Source organism: Panthera tigris, chromosome A2, assembly GCF_018350195.1.
Source record: "Panthera tigris isolate Pti1 chromosome A2, P.tigris_Pti1_mat1.1, whole genome shotgun sequence".
NCBI lineage: Eukaryota > Metazoa > Chordata > Mammalia > Carnivora > Felidae > Panthera > Panthera tigris.
The window spans coordinates 15,244,377-15,271,141 of NC_056661.1; the positions used below are offsets into that span (position 1 = coordinate 15,244,377).

General features: G+C 46.8%; 1 protein-coding gene across 5 annotated transcripts in view; it reads left to right on the forward strand.

Moving 5' to 3' along the window:
• The first annotated feature begins 13,323 nt into the window (after positions 1-13,323).
• The window catches only part of LARS2 (leucyl-tRNA synthetase 2, mitochondrial), a 167,953-nt gene continuing 154,511 nt past the window's right edge, over positions 13,324-26,765 (forward strand). For 2 of the 5 annotated variants that reach the window (XR_006214756.1, XM_042978749.1), the window contains exons 1-3: positions 13,324-13,522; positions 19,021-19,275; positions 25,765-25,893. Coding sequence is in view for 4 of the 5 variants with exons in the window: in XM_042978749.1 (XP_042834683.1) it covers positions 19,042-19,275; positions 25,765-25,893 (363 nt within the window). In the remaining variant the exon portion in view is untranslated. Of the gene's footprint in view, positions 13,523-19,020; positions 19,276-21,338; positions 21,437-23,823; positions 23,873-25,764; positions 25,894-26,765 lie in introns of those variants that run through there. The other 3 variants (XM_007088398.3, XM_042978750.1, XM_042978751.1) reach the window with 3 other exon arrangements.

Sequence of the window (26,765 nt, forward strand, 5' to 3'; positions counted from 1 at the left end):
GTGGGTCAGGAATCTGGGCAGACCTATTCCTCGGGGTGCCCACGAAGGTTACTCAGTGCCATACATCTGGTGTCCCGGCTGATCTGGAGGGCCCAAGATGGCGTCATTCACATGTCTGGAGCCTCATTGGGGGTGGCTGGAAGGCTGGGCTCAGTAGTCACTACAGACTGGAACATCTATCTATCTGTGGCTGCTCTAGCATTGGGGTCTCAGGGGTGTTGGACTTCACAATGGCTTAGGGCCCAGAGCAAGTGTTCCAAGAGGCAGAAAGCAGAAAGCACCAGTCTCTTTAAGGCCCAGGCCTAGCAGCCACCATGGCATTATTTTGCCATCTTCTGTTTACCAACAAGGTCAATGGAGCTCCCCAGCCCCAGATTCCCAGGGAGGGGACATCCACCCCACTTCCCCATGGGTGGAATGTTTTGTCGCTATCTTTGAACTGGACCTGACAAGCCTCATCCACACTTGAACGTTATTTGGCTGATGAGACCCTGGTCCTTGCGCCAGGTGTGGTAAAGGGATGTGAGTTGCAGGGGTGAAGGTATTTTGCATGGGGAAAAAATGATAATTGGAGGGTGGAGTTTAACATGTCCTAGAACGCCTGCTTTCGAAGTCAGTCATCTTGCTGGAGGGAGAAGATGGGCTTCCAGCCTCATGGAGAAGTCCGTGGAGAGAGAAACCCGGTCCCCCATCTCCACCCCAACAGCCCAGCCGAGCTCCCAGCCCACAGCCAGCACTGACTCGCCGCTGTGTGAATGAGTCATCTAGGAAGGTTTGGTTCCTCCAGCCCCAGGCGAGCTCCTTAGCCGACACCATATGGAGTGACATGACACCAAATCGGGCACTGTGTTGGTTAATGTTATGTGTCAACTTGGTTGGGTCATGGTGCCCAGGTATTTGGTCAGACGTTATTCCGGATGTTTCTGTGAAAGTGCTTTATGGTTGAAATCAACCATTAAATCAATGGACTTTCACTAAAGCAGATTCCCCTCGGTGATGTGGGTGGGTCTCGTCCAATCGGTTGAAGGCCTTTATAGAACAAAGACTGACCTCCCCGAGTGAGAAGGACTTCTGCCAACAGACAGCCTTTGGACTCAAACTGCATCTCAGCTCCATGGAACACCAGTGTTTGATGAATATTAATAAGTCCTCTGCAATTAAAATAATGGTTCCATGGTCAATAAGTTTTGGGGAAACCCTTTGCCAAATGATGCTGTAAGGTCTCTGCATCGTAGAACTTCTCGTAATTTGGCACGGATCTTTCTCTGTATAGCACCTCTGTAGCCTGGGGGGAGGCTGATGTGGGCTTGTTGTGAGCTTTCTGACAGCAGATCTTTATTCTGTTTCGAAAGTGGGTCACCCTGGTCAGTTTCCCCTTCTTTCAGAGGGTCTCATTTATGGGAGAAAAAGGGGGTCTTCTTCTCGGGTGAAGGGAAAGTGATGTGTTGCTTTGTTCTCTCCCATCAGAGTGGCACTGTGGGCCCATGAGGGAAGACTTCTCAGTGTGAGAGCTGCTGCCCCAGTTCAGCCCTCCCCCAGCTCCTTAGGCCTGCCCCTTCTGCAAAGGAGTTTGGACCACTCCGTTAGATATTCTAGAGCAGAACCAATGAATTATTTACTGTTGTCAAAGGATGCTAATGGGATGCTAATGAATACATTAGTGTAATTTCAAGGCAATTCCTGGAGACTTCTTTCCACTCAGGGCTACTGGCTCTGCCCCCTACTGGCCTTGGGAGGTAGGAGTTGGCAAAAGAGTCAAGGAACGGAAGACTTCCCAGGCAGCTAGCTGTTCCTGACCATGGAGGCCAGAGGACTTCAGAAATTGCTTTTCTTGCCCCGCATCTTCCTAGATGTAGTTTTGAGGATGTGAAGAATGGACATCCAGAAGATTGTTTTACAACCACACAAGCAGGACAGCACTCAAATCACTTCCTCCAGGATGTCTTCCCCGATCTATCTCTATTTCCTGTATTCTCCTTCCTCTCCAGGCTGAAGGCTATGTCCATCCTCTATGTGTTCCATACTCCCTATTCTTTTTTTTTTAAGACTTTATTTTTAAGTAGTCTCTATACCCAACATGGGGCTTGAGCTCACAACTCCGAGATCAAGAATTGCACGCTCCATCGACTAAGCCAGCCAGGCACCCCCTTAGTCCCCATTCTTACTGCCATCACAGATTAAGGGGAAGGGGGGGTTCAATTGTCTGTCTCCACCATTAGCCCTGAGCTCTTGAGAATGTGCATTTAGTGTCTTAAAAATTTTTTTTTAATGTTTATTTTTGAGAGAGAGAGAGAGAGAGCACGAGCAGGGGAGGGGCAGAGAGAGAGGGAGACACAGAATCTGAAGCAGGCTCCTGTCTCTGAGCTGTCAGCACAGAGCCCAACGTGGGGCTCATACCCACGAACCATGAGATCATGACCTGAGCTGAAGTTGGACACTTGACTGACGGAGCCACCCAGGCTCCCAGTGTCTTTTTTTCTCCTTATCTGCAGGACAGAAGATGGTGCTTGGTATGTACAAGCTGTTCAGACATTGATGGGTTGAATTGAATTGTTCATGTGTGGTTAGTTCGATTCAGAAGGAAACTTGGTTATTTTGAGAGGGATTTGTCTTTGCTTTCGGATCTGCTAAGCAAATTTGACATGTAAGCAAGACTCAGGTGGAGAGCTGTTAACATTCTTTAAAAAATCTTTCCCAAGCACTTTGGCAACCTCCGTTTGATGAACAGCTGGCTAATTTCATGTAATTTAAATGTATTTATAAGTAAGTCCAATAGGACCAATTTCTATCTGGCAAAATCTATTAGCTTGTCTTTTACGGTATGGCCTTAGAAGCCATTTGTTTTCTTTTCATTTCACTTCTTTCCTCCCTCCCTCCCCTCTCCCTTCTTTCTTGCCTTGTGTCCTTCCTCCCTCCTCCCTCCTCCCTCCTCCCTCCCTTCCTTTCTTCTTCTTAAGGTATTATTATGCAAGCTTCCCACTCGTTCAGGTGGACTTTTGCTCCCAAATTTGACAGAATAAGCAAGTATTGGGAAGCGTATCAGTGGCCATGTTTCTTGTCTTTACTTCTGTGTCACTCTGATGTCATAACTGACTGTGTTACACCAGAGATACCAGTTAGCTCTTGGTACTCACAGGGCAGGCCATGGGCTGACAGCACCAGCATCTCCCGGGAGCCTGCTAGAAATACAACATCTCAGGCCCACCCCAAACTTTCTGATCCCTGGGTGATCCATACGCACATACACGTTTGACAAGCAGAGGTTCAACTAACCCTTTTGACAAGCAGAGGTTCAACTAACCCTGTCTCATACCTTCTGGATGATGTGGGGACTGAGCCAGGGGAAAAGTATTGAAAACATACTTCTTTGCGATTTGTCAGCACTAAGCAGCCTACACCTTTACTGGACCTGCACACTGGCCACGTTGCCTTGCCTGCCCCGCCCTGAGCTCCTGGGAGGGGCAGCCTCACCTACAGTACTAAGGGCTGCCATTACATTGTGCCAACTGCTTTCCATGCATTCTCTCGTTCAGTCCTTACAACAGATCTGTGAGGAAGGTGCCACACACCTGTTCCCCTTGACAGATGACAAAGCTGGAGATTAGAGAGGTGAAATGGTTTGCTTTCGGCCACTCAGCTTGGTGCAGTACCAGGCCAGTAACAAGGATCCTGTAATTGAGAGCTCTTAGCATCCTCCTCCTCTTTCTGGGGCCAGGGTGGTCAAGATTTAAACAGCTACAGAACAGTCCGGTTGGCTGATAAACCACATCTTGGTGGTCATCCTGTCTTTTCAACCCTTTGTGCCCAAGAGAACGGCATTTCCCTACCTGAGGCTGAGGGCCAGGGATAATAAATATCTCGTTGCCTGCCGCATCCCAAGACCACTTGCTCTTCGTCTTCTACATTCTTCTCCTTCTCATCCTTCTTCTCAGTCTTCTCCTCCTCTTTCTCCTTCTGGTCTTCTTCTGCTTCTCCTCTTCCTTCTGTGCCTCTTGTCAAGCACTTGAACATGGCTGAGCTTCTCTTTCTTTCCCCCTGCCCTCCTTTCACCCTGGGCTCCAGGTAGAGAATTCAGATGCTGCTGCTGCTGCTGGTGATGGTGATGGTGATGCTCATTGATGATGATCATGGTGATGGTGTGGTGATGGGTGGCTGATGGTGATGTTGATGCTGATGGTAATGGTGATGCTGATGGTGATGGATGATGGTGCTGACGGTGATGCTTATGGTGGTGGTGATTTTGTTGTTGTTGTTTTGCCAAACGGGATTTTCAGTCCCTCATCTCCCTTTATCATTCTTATCTTCCACGCTGGTAGGAGAGAGGTCGTTCAGTAGAAGAACATGAAACTCTGCCACAAAAGGCAGTCAGTCTTAGGGAGAGAAAGGGTGGTTTGTCGTGTAGATTTAGAAACTCTGTGGGTAGGTGGAGGGTCACGAAGGGTAAAAAAAGTCTACATGGAATGAGGAGGGAGGAGAGAGGGTGCCAGAAAGGAGGGACTCTAGGTGCTTCTCAGACACATATTCTGCCTGGTCTGAAAGGTGACTAGTAGGAAAAGGATAGATATGTTTGCCACCCTCTCAACTTGGGGTGTGTTTGTCAGCAGCCATTGGGAAGCCACTTCAGATGAAGGACCTGTCAGCAAATCCTGCTAGCCACTGCAGGACATTGAGGGGCAACTGCATTATTGTTACCATTAATATCAGCCCACCAGTTCCCGGGCTCCCTGCGTGTGCGTAGCCCTTGTTAATTCTTTACATACAAGATCTCTACACCCCGTAAATTGGGCAGAGTGGGAAACTGAGGCCTATGCTGTCTCTTATTTGTCTGCTGTGCAACTTGGGCTGTAAAACACTAAGCTGGACCTTAGGGAGTAACACACAACTTGTGTTCTCTGTGTATAAAACTACTGCTGATCGACGATCAGAGGAGTATGATTGTTGGCTTAGTTAATTTATTGTCTACTTGGGAGGGAAAGACATGTGCACATAAATTCAAGGGCTAGTTAATTGTACAAGAACGCAAGAGATGCCAAAAGATGGTATGACTAAAGGCCAAATTGAAGCCAGAGGTGTAGGGGCTATAAGAGCTTATTAACATTTATTTATTAAAATTGCAGAAACCACCAAGAGATGGGCAAGATACATTTCATGCATTTGCAAATAAATCCATGTCCCCTATAGCCCACTCTTAGACCAGCAATAACAAATTCGAGTATATTCCAGGCAAATTAAATTCAATACATACAGATCTTCCTGGACTTACTATGGGGTTATGTCTCAAGAAACCCATCACATGTTGAAAATGTTGTAAGTCGACAAATGCATTTATTTATTTTTTAAAATACTTTTCAATGTTTGTTTATTTATTTTTGAGAGAGCACGCAAAAGCACGAGTAGGGGAGGGGCAGGGAGAGAGAGACACACAGAATGTGAAGCAGGCTCCAGGCTCTGCACGGGGCTCCGACCCACGATCCGTGAGATCATGACCTGAGCCGAAGTCGGACGCTTGACCAACTGAGCCACCCGGGCGCCCCAAGTCAGAAATGCACGTAGCACACCTAACCCACCGAACGTCACAGCTTAGGCTGGCCGAATTTAAACATGCTCAGAACACTTACATGAGCCTACAGTCTACTTGATAATAAAGTGCTAAATAGTTCATGTGATTTATTGAATACTGTCCCGAAAGTGAAAAACGGGAAGGTTGTAGGGGTGCAGGATGGTTGTCAGTGTGGTGGTTGTTCACCCTCATGACCTCAGGGCTGACTGGGGGCTGTGGTCACTGCAACTGCCCGGCATCCTGTGAGAGGACCAGACTGCATAGCATTAGCCCGGGAAAATATCAACATTCAAAATTCAAAGTACACTTTCTACTGCATGCATATCGCTTTCTCACCATTGTCAAGTCAAAAAATCATAAGTAGAACCATCGTATGTCAGGGACCATCTGTACTGTTTTATACATTCAGTATTTCTTCAAATAGGATTATCTGTTTCTAGAAGCAATCACAAGGCCTAAGAAGATTTGCAGCAACGGAAAGGATTCTTTGTCTCCCCTGTAATGAACAGATTATAAACTTAATCCCAAGGTCCGCTTCTGTGTCCAAGTATAATTGTGGCGTGAGTCACTCCAAATGGGTTTTCTCATGAACACGCAAGCCCTATTATAAATGGCACTTTTTTGATGGGGGGAAACCCCAAATTTAAAAAGTCAACAAAAGAGGTCACTTTCAGCAGACTCTGTACCCTGGAAGGGATGACCAAAATGGGTGCTTTTTAATATCAGGCACCTAGGAAAATGTTGATTTTACTCCAGGCCCCTCAAGGTCAAGACTGCTTTGTGGCAACCTTCAGAAAGACATCTGATCTTAGTTTCCTAGTTTCCTATTTTCTCAGTTTCTTAGTTCCTGACCTTTCTGACGCTGGTTCTGGAAAGATTATCATGAGTCCTTTGGCCCCTCAATGCTACGTTTGACTTTCATTCAGCTCAGCAAGAACTGTTAAAGAATTATCCATAACACTTGTTAAAATGATGAGGGGGACTTTGGTGAGAGAGGTAGGGACCGCTGCAATGGGGTTTTGCAATACAGATGGGGGACTAGGCTCAGCTGTGACTATAACAAGGAAAAGTGGGAATTTAGAGCCAAGGACGAGGGTGTGAGGGGTCAGTGGATGAGCTGAGATATAATCAAGGAAGCCGGCTGGCCTCAGCAGGGCCAGAAAACTAAAACATTTACCCAAAGCCCCATGTGCCAGGCACCAAGGGAGGCATTTTACGTGGGTTGTTGTACTTAATTGTGACACCATCTGGGCAAAGCCAATGCCATTATTGTTGAAGGCGGGAAAAGCAAGGGTAGGGGATCTGTCCAAGGTCGCACAGCCAGCGAGTGACTACACTACGATTCTACCCCGGATCTGCCTCCCTCCTGAGCTTATTCATTTGGCAAGGTGTCACTGAGGGTGTGCGCAAGCTTTAGTTCCGGTCCTGGGGCGCCTGGTTGCCTCAGTCGGATAAGCTCCTGATGTCGGTTCAGGTCGTGATCTCACCGTTCACGAGTTCGAGCCCCGCCTTGGGCTCTGTGCTGACAGCTCGGAGCCTGGAGCCTGCTTCGGATTCTGTGTCTCCCTCTCTCCTCCTCCTCCACTCCTACTCTGCCTCTCTCTCTCCAAAAAATAAATAAAACAAAAACAATTTTTGGTTTTTTTAAAGATTCAGTTCCGGTCCTCAAGGAGCTTGCTCTCTGGTGGCAATATCACCGATGCACACGCATTCCATGCCATTTCCTCCTCGCCTGAAGGGGGCCCGTAATAGACAGGAGATCTATTGCTTTCCTGTACCATCTTGGCACTTAGCAGTGTGCATAGACCAACTCCTTACAGTCAATAAAAGTAACAAATGCCATTTGTTGATTGTATACTCTGTCTGGAACTTGGCAAAGCACTTTACATAATAATCTCATTAAAAGATTTTTCATCCTCCGAGCAACCTAACAGGTGGGCACAATAATCCTCATTTTACAGACTGAGCAGCTGAGGCTCAGGGGGGCTGAGGAGCTGGCCCACAATCCTTCATCTTGAAAGCAGCGCAGAGCTGAGCTTCAAAGCCCGGCTGTCTCCGTTCCTGGCACGTGCTCTTGACCACTCACTATGACGTCACAAAGGCCGGGCCGCTCCCATTTGCTCTCCATCTACAGTGGACTCATGTCGTTCACGGCAATTTTGTTCTAAAAAGTCACCCGAGCACTGTATGGGCCAAGACTGAAGCTTTGCTCCTAAGGAAAATACAGGGTTATGTTCCTGAAAGCCTCTGGTCCCAAAAACTCTGGTCCTCGAGTTTTTGTCAGCTGATCAATTTCTCCTGTGTGGGTTTCTGCTTAGTGACACATTGTTTCATATACGTTGTTGATTCATTGACGCTGAACTCACGGCCCACAGCCCTGTAATTCGGCCCGAAGGAAAGTTGCCTCACACACGTACTTTGTCCATGAGACACACATCCCAGCTTTATTGTGCTCGGGGACACTAGCCAGCACTTCAGCACTTACTGTCCAGAGCCATTTGAGACAGTGAACTCACCAGCGAAGAGCACAGAAATGCAAAAATCATGGCACGTAACATCCTGGGAAAAGGGCCCTGTTTATAGGACAAGAGCTGAAGCAGGGAGGTAGATTGTCACCTTGTTCCGCCTCAGCTGGGAACGTGCGTGGGACTGGGAGGGGGCACTCAAATTTTTCACCCCTCTGAGTATGTCTGTGAATAACACAAAAGCACCGTGAGTACTGATTTTGGGGGTTACACACAGATTTTAGGGAGGAGATAGATTCACAAATATGGAATCTGTGAATAATGAGGATTGACTATACTTGCCGATTTTGTTATTTTTGAGAGAGAGAGAGAGCTAGAGCAGGGAAGGGCAGAGAGAGAGAGAGAGAGAGAGAGAGAGAGAGAGAGAGAGAGAGAATCCCAAGCAGGCTCCGCACTGTCAGCACAGAGCCCCATGTGGGGCTCGAACTCACGAACCATGAGATAATGACCTGAGCTGAAGTTGGACATTCAACCGACTGAGCCACCCAGGCGCCCCTGTACTTGCCAATTAAAAAAAAAAAATTCTTAATGTTTTTATTTATTTTCGAGACAGAGAGAGACGGAGCATGAGCAGGGGAGGGGCAGAGAGAAGGAGACACAGAATCTGAAGCGGGATCCAGGCTCTGAGCTGCCAGCACAGAACCCGACGTGGGGCTGGAACTCACGGGAGTGTGAGATCATGACCTGAGCTGAAGTCGGATGCTCAACCGAATGAGCCACCCAGGCACCCCATGTACTTGCCAATTTTAAGAGATTGCATTTAAGGAGTGCCTGAGTGGCTCAGTCAGTTGAGTGTCTCACTCTTGATTTGGGCTCAGGTCATGATCTCATGATTTGTGTGATTGAGCCCCATGTCAGGCTCTGCACTGACGGTGTGGAGCCTCCTTGGGATTCTCTCTCTTCCTCTCTCTCTGCCCCTCCTATGCTTGCATGCTCACCCTCTCTCTCTCTCTTTCAAAGTAAGTAAATATTTTTAAAAAAAAATTTAAAAAAGATTGCATTGAAAAGACATGTACTGAATACCCACTGTGTGCTGTCCACAGTGGCAGATAGATAAATAGGACATGGTAAAGAGACTATTGCAACGGTCCAGGTGAAAGGGGAGGGGAGCCTCCGCTGGGGGGTTGTGCCGGGCAAAAGCGGAGGGCTGGGGAAATCTACCTGAGGGCAAAGGTAACAAAACCTGGAGACCGATTCCATGTGGAGGGAAGGAGAATGGGCCATGTCCTTGTCAGTTGGGTAGGTGGGTATTAGCAGGATACTTTCTGTTACGATAAATAGAAAACCCCAGTTGAATCGGCATGAACAACGAAGGGCCTCCCAGGCTCCTGTGCGTGGGAAGTTGAAAGGTGAGCGAGCCTCGGGCAGGGCTGGATCCGGCAGATCCTTCTGTGGCAACAGGACCCGTTACCTCTCCTGCCTCCAGTCTTAGCAGGCTCTCCTTGTGTGCTTCCGGAACGGTTGAGGCAGCTCCTAAGGTTTTTATTCCCACACAGCCAGAAAGAGAATCCAGGTTCTAGTGTTCCCAGCAGAAGGCTTCTGTGCTGCCCTCTGAGAACTCTGGCTTAGGTCAAGTGCGTGCCTGAACTGTCTCCATGGTCAGGGGACGGAATGAACAGATTGGATTAAGCCAGACCTCAGACCTGAGGGATGAGAGGTCACGCCCACAAGACTAAATGGCTCAGAACTGGGGCAAGGGATGGTTTTCTTGAGGGACGTCCAGGAGCCACGATCAGCAAAGAGGGAGGAACAGATGCCGCGGGGAAGTGTAGGTGAGAAGCCTATCTATCTACACCGTAAGTGATTTAATTATCAGGGCTGGAGCATTTTTTTTTTTCTTTACCAAAAAACAATCCCTATAGTAGCAAGAATCTTGGGGTTTGCTTTCATCTCCATAATGGATGACTGAAAGCCATTCCCAGAAGACCTGAATCAATGTCTGCCACGTGACAGCCCAGGGAAGAATTTACACGGCTGTCCCAGCGATTTATTTTTGGAAAGGTCACAAAAGCGTGGAAATAAATGTCAAGCCGGAATTATTTATGACTCCTGCACTTCTAGGTCATTTCTAGTAAATTTGCCTTACCTCGTGAGGTAAGATAGAGGAATAGTCTTGTTTTTACACCAAGGGGAAGAAATGGTCAAAGAAATGGAGACTCCCCTTCCTGGAAATTCCTGACATGCAAGCTTTTGTATTAGACAAAGAGAAGGGAGAACAAGGTGGGGGGGGGGAGGGGCAAGGAAATGAACAGAGGGTACAGAAGGGAGGCTGCGCTGATGCAAATCAAATCTCTTTATTTAACAAAAGATCGTCTTGATTTTTTTCTGCGTACGAAGTCATAGAAGCTGAACTACGAAGCTCCCTCTGGCTGCTGTAACTGATCACCACAAACTTGGTGGCTTGAACATCAGTTTCACTGGGTCAAAGTCAAGTTGTCAGCAGGGAAGCACTCCCTCTGGAGGTTCTGGGAGAGGATCTGTTTTCTTTTTCTTTTTCGTTCTGGTAAAATATTCATAAAACGTACCATTGGAAGCATTTTTAAGTGTCCGGATCAGTGGCATTCAGTTAATTCATGTTCATACGGTATCATATCATATATGGAATCATGTAACACTTGTCCTTCTGTGATTTATTTCTTATGTGTCCTTAACTGGCTTGCTTCATTTAGCGTAATGTCTTCAAAGTTCAAACATATTGTAGCAGGTGTCAGAATCTGCTTCCTTTTCCGGGCTGAATACTATTCCACTGTATGTATATATCATATTTTATTTCGTCCGTTCGTCACTCAAAAACACTTGGGTTGCTTCCACCTTTCGGCTACTGTGACTAATGCCTCTATGACCACGGATGTACAACGAGCTCTTTAAGACCCTGCTTTCAATTCTTTGGGGGTATCTGCCCAGAAACACAGTTGCTGAATCCTATGGGAGAATCTATATTCTGTGTTTCAGTGCTCACATCTCCTCTTCTGTCACAAACTTCCCTCTGCCTCTCTCTTATAAGCACACCTGTGATGGCATTTAGGGCTCCCCAGGATAATCCACGATAATCTTTTCATCTCAAGACTCTTAATTTAATCACATCTGCAAAGTCTCTTTTGCCATATAAGGTGACATTCCTAGGTTCCGAGGATTAGGACCTAGATATCTTTGGGAGTCATTATTCAGCCTCCCACACAAGCAAATAGAAAATGCAAAAGGAACACAGAAACCTATCATAAGAAGGAAGGCCCATAGAACCGCCCTGTCCCTACAGATCATCACAGGAAATAGTTTACGACATATTTTTCTAGATTTCTTTCCATGCGTACACTAACAAATGTATTTCTTTTATTTCCTTGCCTCTTTAAAAAATACAAAGTGGGGTAACTTTCTACACAGCCCAGCAAGTTGTCTCTTTCATTTAATAATGTATCGTTGCAGCAAGCTCTTTAAGAGCAAAAGGGATTTACTTTCATGCTACTGTCTTCTTTGATGTAAAAATAGCAACTTTCCAGTAAAGCAAATGACTTTTAGAAAAATTCTATTTGAAATAATCTCCTAGAAATGTCAATGTTAACTTTAATTCATAAGAGGAAAGAGAGATTTTGAACCAACATAAGGGTGGAGGCTACTTAGAATTTAGCATTTTGGGTAAATTAGAGAAAGGATACTCTGGTTATATATGGATACAACATGACATACCCGAAGGCTAAATTGCTTTAAGTGTGGCCTGTTAATGTGAGAGTCAATGCTTCCATGGTATCAGTTTAAATTAAGCATCTAGTATCAGGGGTAGAGAGATCAGGAGATTTGGATTGGAATCCTGGCTCTGTCGTCAACTGGCTGTGTGGCTTTAGACAGGCAAGCTGTATCCAATCCCTGGGCCTCAGTGTCCTAATCTTTGGACTGGAAGCTGTCCAAACTCCTAATGACCTTCCATTCTGCAACGTGGGAAGGGCACTATTCTGGCAGGCTAGAGATCCAGGGGTGAATAGCAAACCTTCTACTAACTTGCTTATGACCTTGAGCTAGACTGTCAGCTCTGCAGGGTCTCAGTGGATTCATCTGTAAAATGAGCAGGCTGGTCTAGAGAGTTCTCCAGATCCTTTCTAACTCTCACATTCTAAGGCAGTGAGTCTCAGACTTCAATGTGCCTAAAAATCCCCTGGGGGATCTTGTTAAAATGCAGATTTTGATGCCGCAGATTTGGGTGCAACCTGAGATTTGACATTTCTGTCAAGTTCTAAGGCGAGGCTGATGCTAGTCTGGAGACCACACTTTGAATAGCAAAGCATTTGGATTTTGAACTGTCAGGAAACGTTGTTAAAGACTTGGAAATGGGCAGAAGAGATTCCTGTGAATCCCTTGGCTGGAGTGCTGGTCTGGGGGGTATATATAGGAGTATGTACCTTTGCTGGTCCTCTGTTGCTCAGCTCTGTAAGAGTAGAAGTTAAAATGTAGAATTACTATCCATTATGGATAGTAATGGGCTGAATCTTGTTTGAAAGAGGTGCACTTGATTTCAGCCCTGTAGAAAAAGATGGTTCTCAAAACATTACTTTTTTTTTTTTGTCCTGTGGGATAACCACCAGTTTTGCGTGATTACCACCCATTTCAGTATTCCTGATTGCCCACATCTATACGGTTTTCAAAAATCTCCTTTATGTGGGTTTTACCCTTTTAAAAATCATATTTTAACACCACTGGTCCTTTACAATTCATTCACGGATTCATCTTTGTAGCGAGAAACACTTGCGGGTGGGGGGTGGGGTGGGGGAGAGGTTGGGTTGGGGGTACAGAAAACTCTTCAAGGAAAGTGGTTGGTCAGGAATCCTGCCTTCCTGACTCCCAGCTCACCTATCCCCTAATCACGGTCAGATAATTCCCTTCCCAGGGCTATAAAGTCACGGAATATGGTGGGGAAAGCTCTTTAACCACCATTTAAGGATCAAGAGGTCAAACGACCTACCCAAGCCCAGCGGGCAATTTTAGCTAAGCTGGGATTCAAACCCTGGCATCAGAACTCTCCCAGTGCGCTTTACACCACCTGCCATCCAGTTTATTCTGGGGCCACTAAGCTGATGTCCCTCACTCCTCTGCAGCAACTGGAGTAATCTGAGCCCCCGGTATCTGGTTTTGGTGACGCCAGAGACGGGGTGCACTACTGAGCCGGAGGGCGGGGCTTGGAGTCAGGAGGCGGTGCCCGGGAACGGGGGGGGGCGGAGCCCGAGGCCGCCGGCGCCGACGCCTCCGCCCCACGGGCTGCCGGGAGTTCGGCCCCGGCCCCGCTCCGCTTCTCCCGGCTCCGCCCCCGCCTGTCTGTGTCTGCGCCGGCCGCTACCGATAAAGTTGTTGTTCTGCCAACATGGCGGCGCCCATGGTGACCGGCCGGCCCGTGTTCGCTTAAAGGTGGGAATTGAGGCGTGAGGAGCCGCAGGCCAGAGCCTGTGAGCAGGTAAAGTCCAGACCCGGGCTCAGCGGGACGAGACACCTCGGGCGAGGAGGTCTCTGCCCTCGGATCTGGAGGTTCCGACTTGCTAGGGGCAGGAAGGGAAGGTGCGGGCTGGGTTAGGTGGCTCTGGAGCCGTGCAATTTCTGATCTGGGTAAGTCTCCGAGATCCCGGCCTTCAGACTCTTTGAGCCATGGACCCTGATGATAGCTCTGGACCCTATCCCATTCCCAGATGAATACACACGTACACGTAGATTTGTACTCAAGTTCCCTTGCTGCTGCTCCCCTGCCCCGATTCATCTCTGGATCTTTGCTTCCTGGCCTGGGGATTTGGACTCAGCTAAAAGCCATCCGGTACATCTCCGTGGCCCAGAGGTTATTGTCCCTGCATGTTGAGGCTCGGAGGTTCTCAGAGATCTTGTGGGTCTACCTCCTTATCTTAGAAGATGAGATTCCCGACAGGAGATAATTTGCCCGAGGCCCCACAGGGAATGGGTCCTTGCAGAAGCCACAATCGGTATTTTTGGTCACAAAATTTGTTTTCTTTAAGATGCACTTGCCCTGGTCTATTCTTGCACATTTTGGGGTGGGGGGGGTGCACACAAATGCCCTCCTGCCCTTCTTCCATGTATTCTGCTGTTCTTTGCTTGTACTGCTCTTCCCTTAGGTTTCTCTGTCCATATGTGATTGTCGTTTTGGGTCCAGTTGTTAGGCTTTTTCTCTGACCACCTGTCGGTGCCTCCATCATTCTCAGAAAACAACCGTAAATGTCCCAAGTGAGGATCAGGTCAGGACCGACTCTAAAGAGGAGCAGAGGAGTGGGGATTGTTATTTTGGAAGGGTGTGGAAGAAAAGACAGGATTCCAAGCATCGAGGCAAGGAACTGGATGAAACAGAGCTAAGGAAGAAAAGGCCAGGTTGGTTGAAAATACAAGGTGTGAGCCACACCTTTCACATTGATGGAATGAGCAGAGTCCTCTAATGAGATGGCCGCACCTTGTCAGGAAGAGGCAGTGCCCTTTTTAGGACTTTGGTGGTGGAGCGGCGGAGAGCAAGGCCTGCTGAGCTCCAGGAAGTTCTGTAGTATATTGTTAAGGCAAATTGAACCAACGTTTTAGAATTTCTAAAAGAAAGGAAGCGAGTTTTATTCAAGGCCAAGGTAGGACAGCTGCTGGCACATACAATCTTCACCAAGAGAGTGCTCCTGTGAAGGAATATTTGGTGTAGGGTTATATAAGCTCTAGCAAGGAACATTTGGTATTGGGTTATATACTTTTTTCTTTTTTTTGTTACATAAAAAGTTACAAATCCTTAGACAAAGAACATGTTAGAAAGTTGCAGAACTTATCTTCCGCCTCTAGTAAATGCAGGGCTGTATAACTTTAATCTTATGGGAACCAGGGAAGTTCTCCTTATGTTTGGAATGCTCCTTTTTGGTTATTTCTTAAATAAAGCAGATGTGCGATGTGTGCTCAGGCAGAAATAGAGCCCATACTTTGAGGTTTTGCGGAATCACTTTGATCTTGGTATATGTTAGAGTATAGCTTTCCCCGGGAGCCCAGGAGCAGGGCCCACAAACATTAAAAGTAGAAAATTTCCTTTATTTTATCCATATCATAGCCCTGAGTATACTGTATGCTATGTCCCCCTGAGTCTAGGGGATTCCCCTAACTTGGGGCGCGAACTTTTCTTAAAGAGTCTTAGTGCGTTATTACCGCGCGTGCTCCCCAGAGAGGTGGAATCCATTTACATTTTCAGCAGCAGTGTATAGAAATGCCCATTTTTCATTTAGCAGGTTTTTGCCAGGCTGTTAAGCAAAAATATTTTCTTGCTGTTTTCATTTGCATTTTGTGATTAGTTCTAAAGTGGAACTTTCTCATATGCTTATTAGACATTTACATCTCTTTCTGTTTTTCCTTTGCCCATTTTTTAAAATTAGGTTTTGAATGTTTCTCTTTTCATACGTAAACTCTTCATAGAGTAGGATAACCATTTGCTACTGCCGTTTTGGCAAAGATTTTGTGTCAGCTCATTGCTTGATTTCTACTTTTGTTCACAGTGGTTTTGATATACTGACATTGCACATTTTTAGAGTCAGATTTATTAACGTTTTTGTGAATTCTTCCGTTGCTTTTGTCCTCAGGACAGAACATCCTGCACCTTGTAAAGATGTGTTAAATACTCATCTATATTTTTGTCTTGTTTTATGATACTTAAAAAAGTTGTTTGGTTTTTTTTTTTTTAATTTTTTTTTCAACGTTTTTAATTTATTTTTGGGACAGAGAGAGACAGAGCATGAACGGGAGAGGGGCAGAGAGAGAGGGAAACACAGAATCTGAAACAGGCTCCAGGCTCCGAGCCATCAGCCCAGAGCCTGACGCGGGGCTCCAACTCACAGACCGCGAGATCGTGACCTGGCTGAAGTCGGACGCTTAACCGACTGCGCCACCCAGGCGCCCCTAAAAAAGTTATTTAATCTTTATGGGATTTACACTGGTTTGTGGTTTTGAGGTGGGGCTCCAATTTCTAATCTACTTGTGCTTTTTTCCTTATGAACTTTAAGTTCTTTAAATGCCCAGATCAGTTTCAGGATTCTCTAGTCTATACCACTGATTTATGTATAGAAGAGGTTGTCAGTGAGCCATGTGTTATGTAAACATATTTACATTTTTTTATGTTTATTTATTCTTGAGAGAGAGAAAGAGAGTGTGAAGGGGCAGAGAGCGAGGGAGACACAGAATCTGAAGCAGGCTCCAGGCTCTGAGGTGTCAGCACAGAGCCTGACGTGGGGCTCGAACTCACGAACCATGAGATCATGACCTGAGCTGAAGTCGAACGCTTAACTGACTGAGCCACCCAGGCGCCCCTGTAAACATATTTAGAAAGCTTATTCTCATTGAGTAGACAGGGAGTGTTGTATGTGTTGTTTATGATTGGTGTATGATGAGTAAGTTACAGAGACAGGATTAGAATTTTCGGTGAAAGAATGACCTCCCTTCGTATGGCTCATATGGGTGATCTGTCTTCTCTCTTTGGGATTTCATTTCTCACGATGGCTAACAAGCATTGAAACCAAAAACTTGTGAGACTGCGGTTCCGGTTCCGGTTAATTTGTATTTTTGTAATGTTTGTTTATTTATTTTGGGAGTGGGAGGGGCAGGGAGAGGGAGAGAGAGAATCCTGAGCAGGCTCTGTGCTGTGATCATGGAGCTGGACACGGGGCTCGATCCCATGAAAACCGTGAGATCATGACCTGAGTCAAAAATCAAGAGTCAGACCCTTAACCGACTGAGCCACCCAGCCGCTCCAGATTCATTTGTATTTCTATAGTTTTGTTGTTTCCCCTTGTTTCTGTTGGGGAGAATAGCCCGGAACCCTTTCGTTATGAGTTGTTAGGGAATGCAGTCCAGGAGAGAGGTGGCAGGCGTCTATCTATGCCTTCTGCTGATTGGGAAGTCTTTGGCTTGTTAAAGATATGGAGATGATACCTTAGCAAGGGAGCCGTAAAATCCATGACTCCTGTGGACACTTCTAATTATGTAGAAACCCAACCCCTAAAAATAAATGCAGTTACCCTAACTGTACAAAGCGTCTCTATATTAGGTTGGTCATATGGAGTTCCTGATACTCAACCACGTTCATACAGTTCACCCTAATATCTTTAGTCCCATCTGCATATTTTAAAGCTTTTATTTATTTATTTATTTTTCAACGTTTTTTATTTATTTTTGGGACAGAGAGAGACAGAGCATGAACGGGGGAGGGGCAGAGAGAGAGGGAGACACAGAATCGGAAACAGGCTCCAGGCTCCGAGCCATCAGCCCAGAGCCTGACGCGGGGCTCGAACTCACGGACCGCGAGATCGTGACCTGGCTGAAGTCGGACGCTTAACCGACTGCGCCACCCAGGCGCCCCCCATCTGCATATTTTAGAATAGCCAAGCCCAGTGGATAGGTTTGGTTTTGTTCTTGTTGTCTTTCTGCTTCGACCCCCAAGGAAGCAAGAGGTATTAAGTACAGTGAGACTCGCTCTATCAAGAACTTTGGCAGACCATCTTGTAAAATGCCAACACTGGGATGCCATTTTACGGGAACGTGAAACCCACTTGTATAATAAGCCTGTGATAGACTCTCTTGGCAACGTTCGTGACCCGGTACCTGTGTGAAAACAGGCCAGACGCTCGTGAGTGTGGAAAAAATGTTGAGAGAATCAAAGAATTAACACCAGCTTCAAGTGTCAGGTTCTTCCTTTATTTCTCTCTTGGTTTTACATTTGTGTCTTCACTCTGGCGCTTTTTTGCATGGTTATGTAAGAAGGCAGGCAGGTGAGGCTGCTGAGTCATAAATCTTAAATATTTGACGGACTGTCACCTCAACCTCTTAGACGGGGATAAAACGTGAAAATGCTTCCATGAAGTCATTTTTGGAATTCACCTCCTTGGAGGAGGCCAGTGAAGCGTTCCGGCTGAATTTTGAATTGCAGCCAGATGTCCTGGTGGGCCCCAGCCTGTGGGTTGTATTCCAGAAACACCATAGCACTCACCGCTATTATCCATGTATGTTTACTTGTTTTTCTCTTATCTGCTGTTCTTTACTAGTATGTAAGTGCCATGGAAGAAGAGAGTTGGGTTTTGTTCACTGTTGTATCCCCCGTGCCTAGAACGGTGTGTGGACCTAGTGGCACTCGATAAATATTTAGTAAATGAATGAAGAACTAACTGAATAAGCACTCTTACAAATGATAGTTATTTCTTGGCTCAGCTTACGGGTGTATATAACTTACAATACATACGAAAAATGTTAATAATAGCTGCAAGTCTCTGGACTCTGGAGCTAGAAGGTGGGTGTTCAGATCCCTTCTGACATTTGAGCCTAAGCCCAAGCCAAGATGTGCTCGGAGCTCTTCTGAAGCCTGGGTGATGGGACGGGAAGCCTGCTGGACAGACCCTGGGCTGGGCCTAAAGGAAGGGAGGGCGGGGGCTCCTCGGACTCCCGTGCACCCTGTGAGGCTGTGGCAGGAGCTGGCCCAGGAGGTAGTCTCCATTCGTTCCTGTGGGAGTTTTGTATGTTTGGTGTTTGGGAACGTTGACCATGTTATATTTTCCATTTAAAAGTTTGTGTTTAGCTCAGTCGACGTTCTTTTCTTTTCTTTTCTTTTTTTAATATTTAATTTTTTTTGAGGGAGATAGCGTGAGTGGGAGAGGGACAGAGAGAAAGAGGGACAGAGGATCCGAAGCGGGCTCTGCGCTGGTAGCAGCGAGCCCAGCGTGGGGCTCGAACCCACGAACCGTGAGATCATGACCTAAGCCAAAGTCAGACGCTCAACTGACTGAGCCACCCAGGCAGCCCAACTCAGTTGGAGTTCTAATGTGACATTTTCAGGGAAGGAAACCGTCAAGAGCCTAAGATGAAAGCATGTGAATGCGCAGGGAATGCTGGGCTGTGCTGAACGGGAGAGAGTTCTGGGCAGTTCCTAAAAGAGCTTTCTGCCCTCTTTCTCAGGGCCTTCCCACCTTCTGGAGAATGGCTTCTGCTTGGCGGAGACTGGGTTTCTATGTCTGTTTCCTGAAAAGCAAGCTAAATGGTGGGCCAGATATCATCAGCAGAGGAAGGAGAGTAATCCCGGGATGTGCCAGAGGTATTTACAGTGCCACGGGGACGTGGACGAAAGAGTACACGTTGCAGACGAGGAAGGATGTCGAGAATTGGTGGCATAAACGAATAAAAGAAGAAACCTCCAAGATATCAGAAGCTGATGTGAGTATTCTGAGGGATTTTGAGGGGGTAGAGAAGAGGAGCCAAGAACTTGGATTCTGAAGTCAGATCGCCCGAGTTCAAATAAGGTATTAAGTGTGTGACCTTGAACCAACTGAATCTGTGCTTCAGGTTTCTTCTCAACCAGGGACGGTGCGAATAGCAGTGAGCGAGAGTGAGGCCCTAGCAGGTGTTAGGTTCTTCATGGTCCATTGCGGGCCAGCGCACCTGGTGATCCAGCAGGGTCAGATGTGAGGTTCCAGGAGTACCCCTGGACCCCTCGCCTGTAGAACTTATTTAAAACATTTATTATTATTGTTATTTTTTTAAATATGAGAAGCATTCTTTAAAAACATTTTTCTTTTAATGTTTATGTGTTTTGAGAGAGAGAGGGAGAGAGAGAGACACAGAGAGACAGAACACAAGCAGTGGAGGGGCAGAGAGAGAGGGAGACACAGAATCCGAAGCAGACTCCAGGCTCCGAGCTGTCGGCACTGAGCCTGACGTGGGGCTCGAACTCACCGACCGTGCAATCGTGACCTGAGCCCAAGTTGGATGCTTAACCGACTGAGCCCCCCGGGCGCCCCTCACCTGTGGAAGTTTAATCTGCATATTCTGGGAAGTACCTTCCTCTCCCCTGGCATGATGTTGGCCTCCAGCCATCATGGGTTGGGAGGTACCAGCCCTTCCCTGGTGTGATCTGGGGGGCTGGGACCCAGGCTTGCAGTGACAGATGTGTGAGGTAGTGAATCCTTGGCTTCCGCCCAGGATGTATCAGCTCAGCACCGTACTTGGGTAATTGTGTCTAGTGTTTGGTTGTAGCCAGTTTCCAGGGGGCGCCGTGTTGGAGGCTGGCTCCTTGTCTAGGAGTCCAGCCTCTCGGGGATTCCTCTTGGACATGGTAACCCTCACCTCTTGCTGCTGGTCAAAATAACAAATGGGAGATGTCATTTGTTACATGAAATGGTGAATCTGATCAGAGCCAAGTGCCGTAAGGTCGTTTACTCTTAAATTGTGACCATCCCTTTGTTTTTTTTTGTTTTTAAAAAAATTTTTTTTTTTTCAACGTTTTTTATTTTATTTTTGGGACAGAGAGAGACAGAGCATGAACTGGGGAGGGGCAGAGAGAGAGGGAGACACAGAATCGGAAACAGGCTCCAGGCTCCGAGCCATCAGCCCAGAGCCTGACGCGGGGCTCGAACTCACGACCGCGAGATCGTGACCTGGCTGAAGTCGGACGCTTAACCAACTGCGCCACCCAGGCGCCCCGACCATCCCTTTGTAATAGTTACCGAATAATACAAACCTTCTACATGTAGTTAAAGAGATGGGGCCAAAGGCAGGCAGGTGAGTAAATACAACTGCGCCAAAGTGCTCTTGGCTAGACTTGGCTGTTTCCCATCTCCTGATCCTCACTCTTTTTAGACTCATTCCTTCCGTGAGCGTGATCACTATGAAACATGCCGGGGGTAGTTATTTGTGTTAAAGCGAAGGATGGTTTCGGGCATTGGTTAGAGAGAGGTGCGGTGGGTAACAAGTGGAACGATAAAAAAGAAGGTTTGAGTATAACGCGTGATTGTACCGTGAAAGCCCGACTTCCGCCTCCTCAGGACGCGAAGAACCTTCACATCAACACGACCAGACTCATGTGCCTAAATGTATTTTGGAAGCGAACTAGGGAGCAGTTCGCTTCTGAACGAGGAGAGTAAAATTCGCTTTTCTTTTTGGTTTAGATTATCCTTTAGTGGCTTCCAGACATTTTAAAGTTGGAGTTCACTGATGTTGTGGCGCCTCCTTCTTCTTAAGTACTGTGTGGTTAAAAAAAAAAAAAAAATTAGATGGATCACAAGACACTGTGTATCCGTAATTGCAGAAGTAGCTGAAGGGATATCGTGGGTGATCCCCTGGTGGCACCCTTTCAGGGTTTGGATGGGGAGCGGGCAGGTGGAGAAGGTGCTGTATGATGGGTCTGGGACCCGGGCTCTGGAACCTGGGCAGTGTTGCTGGCTCGGCCTCGAGACCTCAGCGTGCTCGCGGCCTTGTCACGTAACCTCTTTGATCCTCAGATTCTTCGCATTGTTTATCTCACGGAATTGTTTTGAAAATCAGATGAGCAGATGTGGCCGAACACATTTTACAAGCGGAAATGTCACCTAAATCAAAGGTACAAGAAGATAAAAATGTGTGGTGTCTTTGTCGGGAACAAAGAATACAACCGGATGTTGGTGGATTTAAGTTTATTTATTTATTTTGAGAGAGACAGAGACAGAGCGAGGGAGGGAGGGGCAGAGAGTGAGGGGGGGAGAGAGAGAGACTCTCAAGCAGGCTCTGCACGGCCAGTGCAGAGCCCGATGTGGGGCTCGAATTCACGAAACTGTGAGATCGTGACCTGAGCTGAAAGCAAGAGTCAGGCACCTGACCGACTGAGCCACTAGGCGCCCCTGGATGTCAGTGGACTTTGAAGCTTAATTGTCCTCACTCTGGTCTTAGATATATTTGAGGGACACCTGGGTGGCTCAGTCGGTTAAACGCCCGACTCTTGGTTTCGGTTCAGGTCATGATCTCACAGTTTGTGGGTTTGAGCCCCGTGTCAGGCCCGGGTGCTGACAACTTGGGGCTTGCTTGAGATTCTCTCTCTCCCTCTCTCTCTCTCTCTGCCCCTCCCCTGCACACGTGAGCATGCGCGCACTCTCTCTCTCTCTCTCTCTCTCTCTCTCTCTGTATCTCTCAAAAATAAATAAACTTTTAAAAAAAGATCAAAAAAGATATGTTCGAAATACCCCCAGGTGAGTGTCTAGGAGACGAATGTCTTGCCATTATCGTCGGGATCTTCAGTATTAAAAGAAGTTCCACTTAATAAGGATTTTACTCCATGTCAGGCACTATCTTTCCATTCATTACCTCATTTAATCCTGAAATAACAACCCTGGGGATTTTTTGGAGGGTAAGAAAACAGGCTCAGAGGGAGGTTTGGTCATTTATTGAGATACATGCCTGGGACCTTCTGTTGCCTCACCTTTGATGCACAGAGTGCAAACTGAGCCCAGAAAGGCAGAGGAATTTGCCCAAGGTCTCACAGCTAGTAGAGAGGCCAGGGCCAGAACGAGGGCTCCCGGGTCCTTCTGTCCGCCCCCTCTGGGCTCAGCAACAGCTCTGGAACTTAATCTATAAAGAGGCAGAAGTTCTCTTTCTCCTGACATCAGAAGCTGACAAAAATAATAGGTCCCACTTATAAAAACCATCCTGTTCCCGTTGCTTGTGATCTTAATTTCTTTTAAAGGCTTACATTCTTACACTTTTATATAATTACGAAAATTTCCCTTTCAATCATATTCCTGCTTAGTTATACCACGCGCTCCCATAATTCCTTTTTGCCATCCCCAGAGGATAGAGAGCTCGTTTCATTATCACGGAGGAAAATGACTTAATTCACACAGAACAGCGAAAGGCAGGGTCACTACATAAGCTGGATACCTTTTCTGCAATAAACAAAAATAGTCATAAATATCAAAGACTTTTGCTAGCACTGCTTTTCTATATACCTTCCGTAAGCTCAGTTTCGGGGTTTGGCTTCGTTGGTATGTAATGAATCACTCAATTCTGCTATGAATTAAGTCTTTGTGGGACAGACCTACAGAAAGGAGACACTCATGAAGAAGCCGTATGTGGAAAATGTTTGGGGCAAGATCGAGGGTTAAATAAACATAATATAAAAATCAATAAATATCACTAAAATGAAGACAAGGTGGTTATAATAAAAGAAAAATAGGCTTAATGTAAAAACTTAAAAGGAAAAATGAGAAATGGTTTATATCAAGGATTTTATTGATTTTTCAGATCCCCAAGAACTCTGTAATAGCTGTTTTCCCACGTCCCTAAATATTCCCAAAGAAAAGGCAATAAACCTAATCCATTGTGAGAAGCAGTGTGATTTGAATGGAGTGGACAATTTTGCTTACTTCTGTTTCTGCACCCAGTGATGGAGTAAGGCCTTGCACCTCCTTTGAGGGACTGGTTTACACTGAGAGGATTACCTGTCGCTTTCCTTCTTCTTCTTCTTCTTCTTTTTTTTTTAAATGTATTTATTTTTGAGAGAGAGAGAGAGGGAGACAGAGCGCAAGCAGGGGAAGAGGAGAGAGAGAGGGAGACACAGAATCCGAAGCAGGCTCCAGGCTCTGAGCTGTCAGCATAGAGCCTGACGCGGGGCTCGAACTCACGAACTACAAGATCATGATCTGAGCTGAAGTCAGACGCCTCACCTCCTGAGCCACCCAGGCACCGCATGTCACTTTCCTTCTTAAAGACGGTCCAAACCGCAGGGCCCGTCTCCTGAGGTTTTCCTGACGGTTACGGATCTGTGGTTTCCAGTTCAAGTCTGATCAGTGTGCAGCTTTCTGTCCATTTATGGAAATCCATTGTGGTTGCCACTTGAGCATTCCATGATTTTCTGGTTTGGGTGTTATCCAGACTCCTATGGATTCTCTTTTCCCTTTTCTTCCATCAGGCTGCTCGACTTACCACTCACTGGTAGTTTTTGGAGGATGGGCCTTACAGAGAAAATTCTAGTTTATTTTGCCACACGTGAGAGGCCCTGTCAAAGGTTGGTTGAGCTTCTTTGCTGAAGGAACTTTAAAGCAATGGGTCAAGGGGCGCCTGGGTGGCTCAGTCGGTTAAACGTCCGACTTCGGCTCAGGTCAAGATCTCGCAGTCTGTGAGTTCGAGCCCCGCGTCGGGCTCTGGGCTGATGGCTCAGAGCCTGGAGCCTGCTTCCGATTCTGTGTCTCCCTCTCTCTCTGCCCCTCCCCCGTTCATGCTCTGTCTCTCGCTGTCTCAAAAATAAATAAAACGTTAAAAAAAAAAAATTAAAAAAAAAAAAAAGCAATGGGTCAAGTGAGATTTGGAAATCCCCTGATTTCTTGTTTCCTCTGCTCCCCCGATTATAGCTGGCCGTGTCCATGATCAGCCATGCAAATACGTAGCAGCAAATATACCATGGCCACCTCTGTACACAAAGGAATGGTCATGAATATTCTGTTTTGCGTTTGTTTTCATTACTTTTGGAGAAGCAAAGCCTTGAAGAACTCTAGCAGGGCTGGAGGAAGGGAGGAAGGACAGAAAGAGAAAAACAGAAGGTAGGAAGAAATAAAAGAGTGGTAATATCAGAAGGCCCCCGCCCTCAGAGACCAAACAGAAGCAGGTACCTTTTATGCCTTTCTTCTGAGAGCCCTGCCAGGAGGGGATGGATGTAGGCTGGGTAGGGGGAATGCGCCCCGTCGCCTGGACAGGATTCGTGTAGCTGGGAAAAAATGCCCTTTAAAGCATTCTGTGGAGGCCAGATATTAAGCTCCTGCTGGGAGTGGAGGCAGGGGATGGGGGGGATAGAATGAGGGGAGGAGGGTTTAGGGAGAGGGAGATGACTGAAACCCAGCCCGTGCCCTTGAAACACGGACCCCTAACTAGGAACCGGTTAAGTGACTGGTGTTCACTCCGTTCAGATGCACGTAGGCTCTTTCTGTTTCTCTCGATGAAGCCGTGTCTTCAGCAGCTAGAAGGTTCTCTCACCCTGGCGTGAGGCTGGCTGTAGCTCGCCCCTGGGAAGACAGAAACTGCCTTGCCTTGTTGTCTATGGTTTTCTCATCACTTTCTCACTTCAACTTTGTCTGTTGAAAGATGAGTTCGCAGTACAGCAGAGAAACCCAGGACCCAAACTGGTGCCTCAGGAGTCCTGCTCTAACTGCTAACTCTGAGTCTGAATGCAACGACAGGGAATTTAGGAAGGGCTCCATTTTTTTTTTTTTTTTTTTTTTGAGATGTCACATCTGTGTGATTCAACTCCTGTGTCCTTGAATTACATGGAAATGTGTCTTAGAGCTTCATTTGGAAAAACATAAGTTCTTTAAGACCTAGATAGAAACTGTCTTAAAAGAGAAGCTTTTAAAAGAGAGGGAAAAAAGGATTGAAAATATATATGGGTAATTAGCACTTTGGGGTTGTTTGGCATTATTTTGGACATTGTTTAGCTTAAACTTGGGCTTTGGATTTTGTTTTTTGACATGTTTGTCAGTTTATGGGAATATTCAAAAAAATTTTTTTAATGTTTATTTTTGAGAGAGAGAGAGAGAGAGAGAGAGAGAGAGAGAGAGAGAGAGAGAGCGGGCACGTGCACGAGCTGGGGAGGGGCACAGAGAGAGGGAGACACACAACCCGAAGCAGGCTCCAGGCTCTGAGCCGTCAGCACAGAGCCCGACGCGGGGCTGGAACTCACAAACCGCCAGATCGTGACCCGAGCCGAAGTCGGACACTTAACTGACTGAGCCACCCAGGCGCCCCAGTTTTTGTTTTTGTTTTTGTTTTTGTTTTTGTTTTTTAAGGAAACTTTAAAAAATGTTAAATTATTTACCTTGAGTACAGTGCCAAAATACTGTGTGCACGCAGGGTCTCCGTAAATGCTTAAGATATACTCACTGTCATTCTTTGTCATTCTTTTCCCAGAAATCAAAGCCCAAGTTTTACGTGCTTTCCATGTTCCCTTACCCTTCCGGAAAGTTGCACATGGGCCACGTGCGCGTATACACCATCAGCGACACCATTGCACGGTTCCAGAAGATGAGAGGGATGCAGGTAAGGAAAGATGCCTGCTGCAAGGCCGGCCCCCCCCCCCCCCCCCCCCCGTCCGCCCCACCGAGGACGGCAAGAACGTTGTCAGTGTGTTCAAGGCAAACGAAGAAAACCGATTTTGGTTAAGATTACGACAGCTTCGAAGATAACCACAGAAGCTTAGCGTTTCCTTTTCCGCGTCAGAAGACATGATGAAGCATCTGGGTTAATGGGGCCGGTGGGGGGGGGGGCAGCCACGTGTCTGGTGTTGTGCAGGGATGAGGACGGAGAGGGGGTGGGGGTGGGGCTAAATGTAGCTGCAAATGTTGGTAACACGGGACATCTTCTCAGAAGTTCACCGTCCCGTGGGAGTGAAACACATAATAGATAGTCACCGTGTAGGGGGCTGAATCCCGTAGAACAAATATGGATCAAATGCTGTGGGGAGGAAGTGGGGCCACAAGAGATTTTCCGCTTTCTATTTGGTATTTGCTGTTCCCTTTGATATTCTTTAATGAGCATGGTTATCTTACAAGGGAAAACTTAAAATTTTTGCAAGGAAAAGCTATCTGGGGAGTAGTGCCTCTGGGACAGTTGGGAAAGGCTCCATTAAAGAGGAAACGTCTGGCATGGGTTTTGAAGGACAAGGTTAAATTTACCGGAAGAGGAAGAGAAAGGCCCTTCCTTGGCTGCTGCGAGTCAGTCCCTTTTACCCCATTGCCCGTTACCCCCAAAGCTTAGTCTTTACTCTTTAGCAACGTGTCATCTGTAGAACGAGGTGGGGATGATCGCGATACCTTCTTTAACCACTTACAGAGCGGCAGGGTTAAAGAGGGGTCGACAACATGGACCACTGAGCCAGATGGCCAGGATTTGAATGCCAGCTCTTAACGCTT